This window comes from Mobula hypostoma, chromosome 10 (assembly GCF_963921235.1).
Source record: "Mobula hypostoma chromosome 10, sMobHyp1.1, whole genome shotgun sequence".
Taxonomy (NCBI): domain Eukaryota; kingdom Metazoa; phylum Chordata; class Chondrichthyes; order Myliobatiformes; family Myliobatidae; genus Mobula; species Mobula hypostoma.
The window spans coordinates 62,270,359-62,285,691 of NC_086106.1; the positions used below are offsets into that span (position 1 = coordinate 62,270,359).

General features: G+C 42.0%; 1 protein-coding gene across 3 annotated transcripts in view; it reads left to right on the plus strand.

The window, feature by feature from the left end:
* The first annotated feature begins 7,421 nt into the window (after window positions 1-7,421).
* aifm1 (apoptosis inducing factor mitochondrion associated 1) overlaps window positions 7,422-15,333 on the plus strand; it is a 62,723-nt gene continuing 54,811 nt past the window's right edge. Inside the window, exons 1-2 of one of the 3 annotated variants that reach the window (XM_063060607.1) lie at window positions 7,422-7,588; window positions 13,758-13,894. In XM_063060607.1, coding sequence (XP_062916677.1) covers window positions 7,501-7,588; window positions 13,758-13,894 — 225 coding nt within the window. In that variant the 5' untranslated portion in view covers window positions 7,422-7,500. Of the gene's footprint in view, window positions 7,589-12,392; window positions 12,530-13,757; window positions 13,895-15,333 lie in introns of all 3 variants that reach the window. The other 2 variants (XM_063060606.1, XM_063060608.1) reach the window with 2 other exon arrangements.

Sequence of the window (15,333 nt, forward strand, 5' to 3'; positions counted from 1 at the left end):
CGAGAGAAAATTGAGTCGGAATGGGACGACCCTTGTTGTTGTGGTCCGGGACAAAACCAAATGAGAGGTTACATTGGTCGCAATTCATCAGTGTTTTTGGCCACTATGAAGTTTGCTGAGTTGGAGCCTGGTCTAAGGGATTATTAATAACACGTGTAAAAGGAACAGAAAATGTGATGACTGTCTGTCAAGGTGTTGACAGCTTCAAACTCGCTGTGTTAGCCAAATAGCTGATAAAGATGTATATTTGTGTATGTATCAAATAATGTATTCATGTTTGTAATTTTTACCTCCCGGTAAAAATCCTTAAAAGGGGGTAAGTGTGACGAGAATACACATAAAATTAAGAGTTTGCTGGCCTGGGTTAGCATCAGTGACATCAGCAAGTGGTCTGCCACCTGCCCTCAGGGGAAGGAGAGATAAGGAACAATGGAGCAGCGTCTGGAGATGTGTAATGAAGGAACGGGGGAGAGAGAGCTGTCTGGAGCGGCTCCCCCTTTGAACCCTGAACTGTTTGAAGTGGTGGACAGGCGATGTCCCAGCAGGGGGATAAAAAGGGACAGGTTCGCTAAGGCAGGACACACGCCACCTGAGGTAACGAGACCCTGGAAGCGGTGCGCCTCTCACGAGTGGGTGAGAAGTACCAGACAACAGCCAGGGTGGAAAGGTACGATCAGCAGGAACCCGGTGTGTGTCCGCCCTTGCCTGGGTGCCGGGTTCACTGCAGAGGATCGACTGTATCTGGAGGAGGGGTCACAGTCGGTGACCTCAGGTGACATCATCAAGGACCCGCCCAAAAGTTGCTTGTGAGCAATCTCGCCGGTCTGTGAGTGAAGCCGTTCTGAATGATCAGTTGTTCCTGTTCTATCTCTCTCTTCCCCCACGTTGTCCATCGCCATGGCAACGATTACTGCGAACTGAACTACTAACTGGACTGAACTTTGAGTCACTTTGAAATTTGGTCATTTACCCCTTGACAACGATAGAGCTTGATTGATGCTGTTATCTTAATTCTGTGCACATGTGTGTTTATCATCGCTGAACTGTTGCATTTATTATCCTTTCGATTACTGTGTTGCTTGTTTCTTTAATAAAACTTTCTTAGTTCTAGTACTCCAGACTCCAACTGAGTGATCCATTTCTGCTGGTTTGGCAACCCAGTTACGGGGTACGTAACAATTCAAATGGACCCACACTGCGGCTGAAAAGAAAAACTAGGAATAAAACGAATACCGCTAGTCTTCATAGTCAGTTGACTTGACAGTTCAATTCTCAGGCACTGCCGAAAATGAAGCAAAGCTATGTCCGAGTCTCAACAAATACTGTGATGGAACGAATGCAGTTAAATACTATCACAATGAAATAATAATTAGCTGACGTGCATATTCACGAGCGCAATTGTCGAATCTGATGCTCTGCCGAATCCGTGGTTGTGTCACCAGTGGGAGTTTGGTGAGGTTGAAGGTTTCCTCTACCTCTTGTGATTTATAGGGTGAAGTCAGCTGAGGTTGCATGCTGCTGGGACCCAACTCAGCAGTGAACCGGATGACCAGGTGAAGTGAGGGCTGAGAGTGGAGAGCCAGGGGTAACCCAAGGTGAGGAGTGTTGGGTGAGTCGATCAGGAGAAATTGGATGGTCTCACGGAGCTCTCCGATGCTGATGTGCGCAGGGTATGTGCATGCCCTGACCAACCCTGACCCTAAGAGACATCTGTCGATGGCTGTGATGCAGAAGGGGTGAAAGATAGGCTTGGTTGGAAGTCCAAGCTGCACCCACAAAGTGTGGTCCAGAAAATCTCCTCCTGCGTTGGAATCCACCAGAGCCTCCTGTGTGCTTACAGCCGTCAGGATGTGGAAGTGGACAGAAAGAGTGAGGCAGATTATGGCGCTGGAATGAGAGGCTGGGAAGAACTTACCAGATAGAAGGCCCCTCATCTCTACCTAGTGGTGCCATTTTCCTGGAAGCAGTAGACATTTGATATGTGGGTGAACAACAGCTCTGCAGTCAGCACACAAGTTGTTTTACCACCACTGCTGACGCTCGTGGGGCGGGGGGCGATGTTAAGGGAGATCTCAGTCACTGCCTGGGTTCTGGAGGTGTTGATCATGAGGATGCTGCTGCTGGAGATGGTTCGGGGAATGGCAATGGGGTTCTGGTTGATGACCTGTAAGGTCATTCCATAAGATACTTGTCAATTCGGAGTGGTGAGGATTTCAAGATCAGTGGGCATCTCCTGGATAGACAGTTCATCTTTCTAGCACTCTGAGAGACCGTGATGGTAATGGACCAGTAGTGCTTCCACATTCCAGCTGGATTCCACCACGAGAGTCCTGATTTCCACAGTGTAGTCCAGCACCATGCGAAAGCCTTGACACGGGCAAAGTATCCAGTTTGCTGTCCCCCATCTACTAGCTGGATGGTTGAAAATCTGACGCATCTCAGCACTGAATGCCCACAAATTTATTGCAAAATGTTATTGTCCCAGTGGTTTTATAGACCCAGTTAGTTGCAGCCCAAGTCTGAGCTTGCGCGGTAAAGATAGAGATAGTGAAGGCAATCTTGGCTCAGTTTGTAGAACACAGAGATGGCTAGAGACCGAAGTGTTCTACAGAGACAGGAAATTGTGGCATCAGGTTGGGGATCGTCAAAGCACTCGGGCACCAGAACACAGGGCTCAGAGGGAGAGGTTGACTGTCACAACGTTGCATATTGAGATGGAGAGTTGGAAGGGAGTGACGAGCAGATCGTTAATTGTTTCCTGCTGCTTCGGGATTCTGTGCTCATGTCAATGGGCGACTTCCTTTAGGCGAGTAAACTCTACTGGGTTAATTGTTGGTTTACTAATCCTTTGTGGTTTGACCCAAACGCAGAACAGAGGAGACGATTTAGTGGTGAGCGATAACTTTAATATTAAACTGTAAAATAACAAGCCATGAGGGGCCACAACACAAGAAAGAATGGATACTTAACTTGACAAGGAAATAAGGTAACTGAAGGTTAAGAGCAACTTAACCAGGCTGAGGCTGGCTTGTTCATATGAATGAACAACGATTGTAGGTGAGAGGTGGGTTTTAGTAGGCTGCAGGTGATGAGTAGGAAATGAGTGGCAGATGTCCCCTGTTAGGAAGTGTTGATGTGCAATGGGATCTAGATCTCCTGGAAAGTGAAAGTACAGACATTTAATATGTAGATATGTGAAATCTGAACCCAGGATTGGTGTGGTAATGGAAGGCAGAGGAGTGATGAATGATAAACACAAGAGATTCTGCAGATGCTGGAAAACTTGAGCAACACTCACACATACTGCAATTTCTCCAGCATTTTGGTTGTGGTGAATGGGTGTTTCTCTAACTAGAAATTGGTAGCACGTAGTTTTCTACACGAATTGGTGCAGAGACCTCTGTTATTTGTACTTTACATTAATGACAGATAAGAATGTAGGGAGGGTGATTTGTAAGTCTGCAGATGACACAAATATTGGTGGAGTCACAGCTGACAAAGAAAGATGTTTGAAGACATAGTTGGATGGAGATCGGATTGGAAGTTTGGCAAAGTTGTTGAAGATGGAATTTAATTAAGGTTAGTCTGAGGTAATGTCTTCTGGGAGGTCAAATTCTGGTCAGACACTTAGAGTAAATGGCAGGGACATAAGGAGCATTGATGTACAGAAAAACCTTGGGTTCAAGTCCATAGCTTCTTGAAAGTGGCAACACAGATGGAAAGGATAATGAAGGCACCTGGTATGCATGCCTTCATAGGCCAAAACATTGAGTGTAAGAGTTGTGACACCATGTTGCAGTTGTGTAAAATATTGTTGGATCACATTTGGAATATTGTGTGCAGTTCTGGTTGCAACAGTATAGGAAGGATGTGACAGCAACAGAGAAGAGCAGAAGATATTTACGGGATTAAATCCTGCTTTTTAACTTTTTGCATAACCCTCCAAGTTCACTTTGCAGGACCTCCTCTCTTCTTGCCTATGCAGTAGGTACCGATATAGTCCACAACCTCTGAGTGCTCACCCTCCCCATTTTGAAAATCTTTCGAAAACTCAGAGACATCGTTAATCCTGCACCAGCAAGGCAACACACCATCCTGAAGTCAGGCTCGAGGTTACAGAGTGTCTCTCTGTCCCTGTCTAAAGAGTCCCTTATCGCTATTTCTCACATGGGTTTTGCCCTACTCTGCTGCGCAACAGAACCAGTTATGATACCACTGATAAGGCTGCTGTTGTCATCTTCTCCTGGGAGGATCTCCATCCAATGTTATCGCAAGCAGGCGACTTGCCTGAGAGGGGGAATAGTCACAGGAGACTCCTGCGCTACCTGTCCACTCCTCTTGGTGGTCATTCATCTGTCTACTTAAAGTTTCAGAGGGGTGACCACCTCTCTGAAACAACCTCTGCCTCCTATATCCTCCTCAGTGAATCCAACAATCACTCCATTCCATCCATGCAGTCATAGACCAGGGTAAGGGTCACCTCAAAACCCCCTGAGCTCACATACCTCACAGGAGGTGGATACCATTCATTGAATATAATTACTGCCCCTTTGGAAAACTAGTGGACTTCAAAAGAAAAAATCTTACTGTGCCTTATTTTAATGCCATTCACCTGCCACACCAAAGCTTGATGTTCACTAAAGCCCACATTTCAACCTACCTGCAGTACTTCCACATAGACCTACTCCCTTTTATTTGCTTTTATGATTGTTGGGAGTAGAACTATTGCTACTCATTTGCAAAGGACTTTACAAACTGGCCCAAGACAGATTATAATGGAGGAGAAATAAGGGGGATGGTATTGAGAATTTCAAAGCCATGGATTGGATGCACATAACTTATGGCATGGGTGACCCTCCCAAGAGCCAAAGCATAATGCCTTGACTCCAGCCATCATGGCTCTCCAGGTTATTGAGGCACACAAGCCTCCAAACTACGACAAGGTTAGAGTCCTCTTGGAGGTGTGGAAGGAATGCAGTATCTCAAACTACAAGTCAATCATCTACCTCTTGCTGGTGGTGATAGCTAGTATTATCAGTAGTTCCCACATAGGAGTGGAAGTAATTTTTATTCATCCTGAAAGACTTAGTTCTTTTTTTTTTAACTTTTACTTTACTTTTGAGGCAAAGATTAGCTAATAACTGTGAATGCGTTGGCACTGTAAATAAATTTACTCTTTCATACCAAACAGCACTGATAGTCTTGTCAATATTTTTACGGGGCTAACACACAATCTGCTGGAGGAGCTCAATGAGTTAGAGTTATGCAGCATCAGTGAGGATGGGCGTGGGGATCTGGGAAGGAATCATTGATGAATCAGTTCAAACTATGTCAACAGGATTGAGAGTGCAGAGGGAAGATAGCCAGTCTAAATGGTAGAGGGAGAACGGTGAGGTGGGACCAGTAGATGATTAGTGGACTGAGGGATGTGTGAAGGATGATAGGCAGACAGACCCAGACATGGGCAGAGGGGTGCGGGGGGGGGGGTTTAGAGTTGGGAGACAGGGATGTGGATGGGGGGGGTTGAAGGCAGAGACACCTGCTGGAGGACTTCGTGGAACACAAAGGCTACCAATACTGGAATCTGACAAGACAACAATTGGAAATATTAGATGAAGATTCTGTATGAAGGACAGATGGAACCAGATGGAGGAGGGGGTATTTGGTACATAAAATACGTACTGTAGGTACCAGGCATAGGATGGGTACGTTCTCAGTGTTATCCACTGCCGGGGTGAGCCCCAGTACAAGTCCAAACAATGGCACCTCATATTCTGCCTGGACAGCCTTCAACCCGATGGCATGAATGTTGAATTTTCTTATGTCCTCTGCTTTCCCTTCCCTCTTCAGATCCATCTCTGATCCTCCCATTTTTTTCTCTTCCCCTCCTCCACCCTTCCTTTTCCCAAGCCATCTACCATCCACACACTTTATCCACTAGTTCCCCTCTTCCCATCCAATATCATCTGCCAATATCTCTCCTGTTGACATTTACTTGAAAACGCAGGGAGATTTTGTGTTCCTGTTTATCACCCTCCGGCAGCTGTCTCCACCTTCGTCCTCCCCTCCCTTCACTTCGCTCCATCTGCCTCTGTTTTTTTTTCCCTCTGCCTCCATCTGTCACCCGCCTGCCGCTGTCTCCGGACTGCACCCTGGCCCTTTACCTACCTGGCTCGATCTGCCTGTCATCCTTTGCCCTTCCTCAGCCCACCTATTACTGACCGACTTACTCTCTTTATATTATCTTTTCTCGTTGCCATGGTAGCAGTGGTTAGCATGACCACTTTTACAGCACCAGTGAGCCAAGTTCAATTCTGCTGCTGTCAGCAAGGAGTTCGCATAATGTCCCTATGATGATGGGTATTTCTTCCAGATGCTCCAGTTTCCTCCCAAGTTCCAAAGATGTACAGGTAATTAGGTTAATTGGTCACATGAGTGTAGTTGGGTGACACAGGCTGATTGGGCTGGAAGGGCCTGTTACTCTATCAAAAACCTCTTGGGGCTGATGCAAGGAAACATTTTCTTTCCTACTTTAGATGCGGCTCAACTTGCTGAGTTTCTCCAGCAGATTGGTCTTTTTTTCTGCATTCCAGCATGTTCAACATCTGTGTTCCTCTGGTCCTTATTGGGCTACAGTGATTTACAATTTGCTTAAAAATAGAAATAAACTTGAAATATTTCACGTATATTGAAATGCTTAAGTATTATTTATTTACTTATTTGCTTGTTTTATTATTTGCAGGTTGTCTACTTTTGCACTTTAGTTATTGGTCTTTGTATGTAGTTCTTCATTGATTCTATTGTATTTTCCTGTCTTACTGTGAATGCTGGTAAGAAAATGAATCTGGAGATAGAAGTACAGTAGACGTTTCGGGCCGAGACCCTTCCTGACGAAGACTGTACCTCTTCCTAGAGATGCTGCCTGGCCTGCTGCGTTCACCAGCAACTTTGATGTATGTTGCTTGAATTTCCAGCATCTGCAGATTTCCTTGTGTCTGGAGATAGAATACTGTATGGTGATAAATGCGTACTTCTATAATAAATTGAATTTGTACATGTAAAACAGAAAATGCACATCAAGTCCGGCATCATTTTTCCGGAGAGAGGCGCTGAGTTACCGTTTCCCTCTGCATTGACGATACCTGACATGCTATGCATTTCCAGTTTTTACTTCAGCATCTGCATTGTTCTGCCTTTCAGTTTCTGAAATGGACGGATAAACAGTCAATTCTCACTCAGCGGCATACACTAGTGTTGCGGCTTCACGGACATTTCCGGGAATTTTCCCCTTTTACGGGTTTGTTCCAGAGCTCGACTCCTGCCCGTTTTCTTGGAGCTCTTGCTGTGCACGCTCTGTGCGCGCGGACGGGCGTCTCGAGGGCGCGGGAGCGCGCTTGGCCGATGTCCGCGCTTGCGCAGGACCTGCATTGCTTTGCTGTAACAGTAGCGGTGAGCAGTGGAGTAGGAGTAACGCCGGGTCAAAGGATACACATTGCAACTATGTTACAGTGCAGGGCAGTATGGCAGAAACTAGCGCCGTTGAGCAGGGCATCGTCTGCACTAGTGAGGAGTAGCGTCAACAGGCGAGGTAAACAGCTGGTACATGGTGTACATGCGTGGGCAGTTCGCTGGCGAATTGGCCTAGGCCTCGCTTATGCGTCCTGGGAAATGCAGCCTATCCAGTGGGGCCCGTTTCCGTGAAGGTCGTGGGAAACATCCGATGCAAGATCACTGATGATCGCTCCATTGAGTCTAATTTATTGTATACGGCCCATTGCTAATGCAGTATTTTTCCCCAACTTGTACCCTTGTTCTCCATTATATTTTCTATGACTAAATGGAGAAGCAGCAACAGTTGTGACCTGCGCTTTGCATGGAAGGTGCTAATTGGCAATTTGCTAATTTAATTCTTGAAATCACTGGGGAGTGTGCACCGTGTGAGGTTCTTAAACGGTGCACATATGAAACTGTCAGGCTGTCCGTTTGTTATTAAATCTATTCTTGTTTGTACTAGCATGCAAAGACCAACACAAGTTAACTAGTAAAAGTTAAATGTTACCCAGAGGTAAATTGAGGATGGACGTTCTGTAGGTACCCATCTTGGTGGCCTCTAGGATAGAAATATAATCATTAATATACTGTAATATTTTTAAAAAACCTGCCAGAATCGAATGGAAAAAACACAATCCCAGAAATTAATGACTGGCACCATTGTGAATGGAGAAAACAGTTGATATTTGAATTCAACCCCCCCCCTTACCTTTTGCCAGTGTTGAGAGTATGAGGGAAAATAAAGAGTTTTGTACTACTACAGAGGCATGAAAGTGGAAGCATCGATAGGATGGAAGATAATTTAAATGACAAGAATATGGTGGTACTCCATGACAAAGTGGATGGAAAGGAGGGAAAAACAGAAAAGTAAGGAAATGAAAAGCCAGGCATAGTTATGTATAGGTGAATTGAAAAGAATCAGTAATAGGGCTGATAGGAATAGACAAGGAAGTTGCAGGGGGAAGTTTCAGATTGCTGAAAGGGAAGTTTTAGCAATGACATATTGAATTGTCTTTGAATGTTCGTGCTGGTGAGCTGGAAGGTGAGGGACTGGGAGGGAGAGGAATGAGTAACAATAGAACTGAAAGAAGTCTGACTCACTCAAAGTTCCCAGCTCTATATGGGGAGCATTCCACATCAGTAAGCTGTTTGGAATATACACTGGAAAATTGTTTTGTTTGGTTCAAGGGGAAAATAATTGAAAATAAAAATGTATAATTCATTTTTTCTCCGTGGATCCACTACTCACCAGTTTTTTTTTATGTCTTTTGCACAGTGCACTTATTTTCTTAAACACCTTGTGCAGAGGATCTTTTGAAACTTCAATCATATCTTCAAAATCTATTAAATTTATGAATATATCTTGGGGATCCAGCGTACAAATGAGACATGTTAAGTATTCAACAAAATGTCTACTCAGCAAGCCAGGTTATCGACAGAGATATTCAGACTTAATATTTTGTCTGAAATTCATGGGACTAAGAGGAAAAAAATTGCAGCTTTTCACAAAGTCCAGAGACTGGAGGGGCTGGGCACTTAAAAGCATGTAGCAGAGTAATTACTCAGCAGTTGTTATTGGGAATCATGGGACTAAAAACATGGTGTCTGGTACCTGATTGCAAGATAAGCTCTGAGTATTGAGTTTCAATTGAGCTTTATTGGGGCAGTGTGGAAGCCTGTGGGGAAGGAAGTGTTGAGGAGAAATGGAATTACGAACAGCTGGAAGTTAGGGATTATATTTCTGGACTGCAAAGAAGCCCAATCTATTTCCAATTTTGAAAATCCAGCATCATGAGCATGAAGGAAATACAAAAGAGCAAGGTAAAAAGGGCAGGTGTTGCTTCTCAAGTGATTACATGGTAAAGGCAATGGATATTGGTAGAGCTAATCCCTTTGAGATGCTGAGTAGAGACATAAGATTAGATGGTGGCATCATACTCTGAACTACGGAAATTGCTGGGGAATACAACCATACTGAAAAGCAATAACTAAGGCTAATCTTGACCATCCCATGTATTTTCAGTGTTCACTAATTTTAGATTAAACTTGTAAACAAAATCTTCGAATCCGGTCTGTGGATAGAGTCAAATTAACTCATTTAGCCCTTTTCATTCAGATCTATAAAAATTCATAGGTGTTCATCATACCCCAGAATCAGAAGATCATATTTCTGAGTTCCAAAGACTTGTGTACATATTCTCAGTTGTCAGTTTAGGGCCTAGACTCGAGGCAGATCTGTTAGTACATTATTGTTCCCACTAACCTTTGGATAACATGTTAAACATCAGAGATCTACCTCCCAGATATATAAGATTCCCTGGAAATACTAGAAGAGTTAACAATTTTACTTATGTATAGCCAATATTTATTCTTTGGGTGCTACCAAATGTTTGATGCATCAATCATTTTGATTGTTTCGGTGAGATCACTTCACCTGATTGCTGTGTTGCTGTTTCAATTCCACATGAAAACTGTTTAAAGATTTAAAGGCATTTAGGTGAAATCAATAGAATAAATACTTGTACTTTGAACTAAAATTTGGAAATAGCATTGAGACAGACACTTCTGCCCATCACTTCCATGCTGATGATCGACCACCTTTTTTCCCATTTCTTTATCTTGCAACTCCATCAACTTTCCCTAATTGAATCTCCTATCACCTCACCTACACTAAAGGAAATTTACTTTAGCTAATTAACTTGCCAACAACCATGTCTTTGTCATCATGGGTCTCAAACTGAAATGTTGATTCTCCAGTTCCCTCCATGATTGCTGTCTGATCCACTGAATTCTTTTAGAATCATGTTTGTGTGCAGTTGGAAACTGGAACACCTGGAACACCAATATAGGGAGAACATGCCAACTCCATATAGATAGTATAGACAGTGAAATTTCCTTTGTTTCTTTCAGGGGAAATTTTGCCTAACAAATCTGTTGGGAGTTCTTTGAGGAACTAACAGGCAGGATAGACAAAGGAGAATCAGTGGATGTTGTTAAGGCCTTTGACAAGGTGCTGCACCAGGCTTCTTAACAAGATAAGAGTCCATGGTATTACAGGAAAGATACTAGCATGGATAGAGGATTGGCTCACTGGCATGAGGCAATATAGTACGAATAAAGTGGGCCTTTTCTGGTTGGTTGTCAGTGACTAGTGGTGTTCTGTAGTAGTTAGTGTTGGGACCACTTCTTTCCAGATTATATATCAATGATTTGGATGGTGGAGTTGATGGCTTTGTAGCCAAGTTTGCAGACGATATAAAGATATGTGGAGGGGTGGGTAGAATTGAGGAAGCAGGGAGTCTGCAGATGGACTTGGATGAGAATAGGCAAATAAGTTGCAGACAGAATACACAGTAGAGAAGTGTATTTTCATGCACTTTGGTAGAAGGAATAAAAGTATAGACTATTTTCTAAACAGGGAAAATGTTCTGACATTAGAGGTACAAAGGGACCCTAAAGGTTAACTTGCAGGTTAAGTTGGTGGTGATGAAGACATTTATAAGGCCACATCATAAGCACCAGATATACTAGACAATCCCAATGGAATTGAGCTGAAGTGTTGCCTCACCTGGAAGGACCATTTGGGGCCTTGAATGGAGGTGAGGGAGGAGGTTAATGTGCAGGTGTAGGACTTCGTCCACTTGCAGGGCCAAGTGCCAGGAGGGAGATTAGTAGGAAGGGATGATTAGATGAGGGAATCATAAAGGGTCCGAGGTGGTGAATCTACGGAATTCATTGCTACAGGCAGCTGTGGAAGCCAAGTCATTGTGTATATTTAAAGTGGAGGTTAATTGGTTCTCGATTAGTAAAAGTGTCAAAGGTCACAGGGAGAAGACAGGAGAATGGGGCTGAGATGGATAATAAATCGGTTATGATGGAATGGTAAAGCAGACTTGATGGGCTGAATGACCTAATTCTGCTCCTGTGTCTTATGGTTGCATGCTTATGGTCTTTATCGTAGGCCTATGAGCTTGTAGTAACTTTGAGGTAATTTAGTTAGAAAATATAAATAAAATATACTTAAATATGATCTCCTAATCAACCTCAACTCCTTATGAGGAATAGTCTGTGATGCAGTCATAGATGAAAATAGCATGGAAATAGGTCCTTCAGCCCATCAAGTCAACACCAGTCATCAACCACCCATGTACAATGACTGTACATTAATCCTATTGTTTTATCTCCCACCGTGCTCTTCAACTCCCTCCAGGTTCTACAGTAGGGGCAATGTACAGTGGCCAATTAGTTACCAGCCTGCATGTTTTTGGGATTTGGGAAAAAGAATCACACAATCACAGAGAGAACATGTGAACTCCAGCGAGACTGTACCTGAAGTCCGAATTGAACCCAGGTGTCTGGTGCAGTGAGGCAGAGGTTCTCTTAGCTGCTCTGCTGTGCTACCTGTATCATCAGGTATCATTAATTAATTATGATAAAAGTTTGTATTTTATTGAGTGCAAACAAGTTGGGCTTTCGTTCACAAAGATGATAACCACAGATTTGGATTGGGGTCTTAATAACCAAACAATTTTGAAATTCAGATATAAAATTATTCTCTGACCCAAATGAACCACAAAATGATTTTGCTGTGTGGTTCAGATTCTGATCTGTGTTTTTGTAGTGTCACTCAGACACTATTTATCATTGTTTTTACTTGATTGAGATCTATGCCAAATGAAGTAATTAATACCTTCATTTCTAAGTTCACTTTCATAGTCAATATCTAAGATACTTAATTGAGTTACAGATGTACTTCTGTTAACCTGCCTTCCAAAATTATGTCTGTACCCAGTGTCAAGTTCTGACTATTTCTTTCTTTTGCAATAAATTTTGTTCTTTAGGAACTTTATTTCAGCGATGGAAACTTCCTTTAGAACAGCAGATGAACAGGCAAATGGCTAGCGGCGTTGAACCTCATGGCTCTGGCGCTATTTATTTAGTGCTTGTTGGCTTGACAAGTTTAGGAGCTGGTGCTTATGTAAGTAGTAGAGATATTTAATAAAAGGAATGAGCTTTCCACCTCTGCTTCTGTTGGTAACATTTTGGAACTCCTAATATCTCTCTACTTCCAGCTCAGTTTCTTTGCCTTGCAGGTACTTGTAACGGAGAGAAGACGTAAAAAGTACAGAATGGATTGCATAGTTCATTAATCTTTTTCACTGTGTGACCCTTAATTTTATCAGCCCTTTGGTTGCACTTTTTGTTTTAAAAAAATTGGCAGTCATTTTGATTTACATTGTTAATTTCCCATTATTTTATTCTATTTGTTGGCATCAGAATTAAATACATTTGTGAATTACATGGCATGACCAAGATCTCCTGCTCTATGTACATTATTCTTTATCTTATCCCATATTTTTTGAATTAATTTTCATATATTAGCTTTTTATAAACATACTGAGCGTTATGTTTTAATTCAGATAAAATAACCTTTATTATCGATCATCTATACTATTAAAAGCCATGTAAGAGGATTTTCTATTAATGTTTAATTGAGATAGCACAGTAAAGAGGGAAAAATAGAAAAATGATAATTAATGAAATAATTATAAAAACATGCCATGGAAAAGAATTACTTGAAGGCCTGAAGTTTCAGACTACAATAGTATTAATAATATTTTCCTGGTAGTTCCTTTTATGTTTATTTCTCACTCAAATTAATATATGATTGTATTAATATATTTGTGCACACTGTAAAGATATTGTTATCATCAATAAATATGCGAGATATAGAGATTTTTTTCAAAAATACTTAGTCATATAGGCCGTCAAGCTTATCATTGAAATTACGATCTTCCCTCCTACCCCTCTGAGCACACCCCCAAAAAAAAGTTCACTGAAAAGCAAAGCAGATGTTTTCAAAGGAAAATAGCTGGTTCTAATTGCTTTATTATCTGGAATTGTACCACATATTGGAAGAATTATGAAAGCAGAAATAATATCTGAATCAGTATACAATCCTTCTCTGTCCACAACAGCATGTTAGATCAAGCTAGTTGTTTTGGGAAGTTTGCAAAACAAAAGCATTATTCATGTTTTTGAGCTAGTCTCTTGTTACATTTTAATTGTCACACATTGGAAAGGAAAGCTGAATAAAAGTGAAATGAAAGGGCTGTGAAATGGAAGGGTTCTCACTTTTTCTCCACTAGTTTCTTCCTTTACTCTTTACCTGATTTTCTTCTCTACTTTTCCATTCTTCCCTACAGTTTTCAAGCCTTACAAAATGCCTCCTGTAGGACCCTCAACAGGGTGTTTGATGTCCACAGGTGTGTCAAGGAACAGCAACAACAATCTCATGTACTTCATCATTGTTGGTGGAACCTTCATTGGGGGAATTGCATATGTAAGCCAGCTTTGCCCTTCTGTAGCTATATTTCAAATATCTCCTGTGGGTGGAGCGTTATAATACTGTAGTTTTTCAGATTAGTAGTGTCCATTTTGTGATACTATCAATGAGGTTTAGCCGTGAGCTGAAAAATCCTCACTACAGTATTTCAACTGGAACTGCAGAAAATATTTAGTTTTCTTCTAAATTCGAGAGTTTAGTTTGATGAGAAATTTGAGGTATAATCCACAATATAACCATGTAGAAGAGGCACAGAAATTTTTGGTTATTAATAATTATACTTGGTGCAGTTTATGCACATCATCTAATAAGAATGAGGAACGGGGTAGGCCACTCAGCCATAAATTCGGCCCCACTATTAAATAAGATTATGACTATTTTCTTTGCAATCTGAACTTCACATTCTTATAGTAACCTTGTACCATTTTGCTTTAAACCTCTGCTTTAAATATTCATGAGTTCTGCTTGTGTCTCCCTTTGAGAAGAATTCCAAAGACAATGCTCTGAGAGAAAGTTTTGCCACTTCTTACTTAAGTGTCCAACCTGAGTTTAGATTCTCCCAAGAATCTGCCCTTTCAAAACCGCTCAAATTTTGTTTCTGTTTAGTTTTTTCTTACTCTTTCAAGCCTACCTAACTTGTCTAGTGTTTCCTGATAATCAGTCCGTCCATCTAATTATTAATCCAGAACACCACTAATCTGCTTACAATGTACATTTAGTTAAGGAACATCTTCCTTAACTAGGATGACCAATACTATACACTTCAGCTTAGTATGAGTTCCATTTAGGAAGAACGAGATAATGATAAATTGTAAACATAAGAGATTCTGCAGATGTTGGAAGTCCACAGTAACACACACAAAATACTGGAGGAACACTATTCTAGTGTGGGTGTCAGAGTTCAGAATTCATTTTCGACATCATCTCTAAGGAGTCTGTACATCCTCTCTATGGAATATGTGGGTTTTCTCCGGTTTCCTCCAAAGACATACTGGTTAGTAGGTTAATTGGTTAATATAAATTTTCCCATGATTAAGTTAGGGTTAATTTGGAGGTTTCTGGGCGGCACAGCTCAAAGGACCGGAAGGGCTTATTCCACATTGTATTTCAATAAATAAGTAAACTCAGCAGGTTAGGCAGCATCTGTGGAAGTGAGAAAACAGCCAATGCTTCAGGATGAGACCCTTCATCAGGAGTGAAAAAGGAGGGGGAAGACAATGGAATGAAAAGGCTTTGGGGGAAGAGGAGGAGGACAAGTTATGAGTCTGAAGCCAGATGAGTGGGAAAGGTAAAGGGCTGGAGAAGGGGGAATTGGATCAGATAGGAGAGGAAAGTGGAGCATGGGAAAAAGGAAAGAGGAGGTGGTAATCGGGTGAAAAGAGATAAGAGGCTAGAGCGGGAAATAGAAGACATGGAAGGGAGAAGAAAAAAGATAC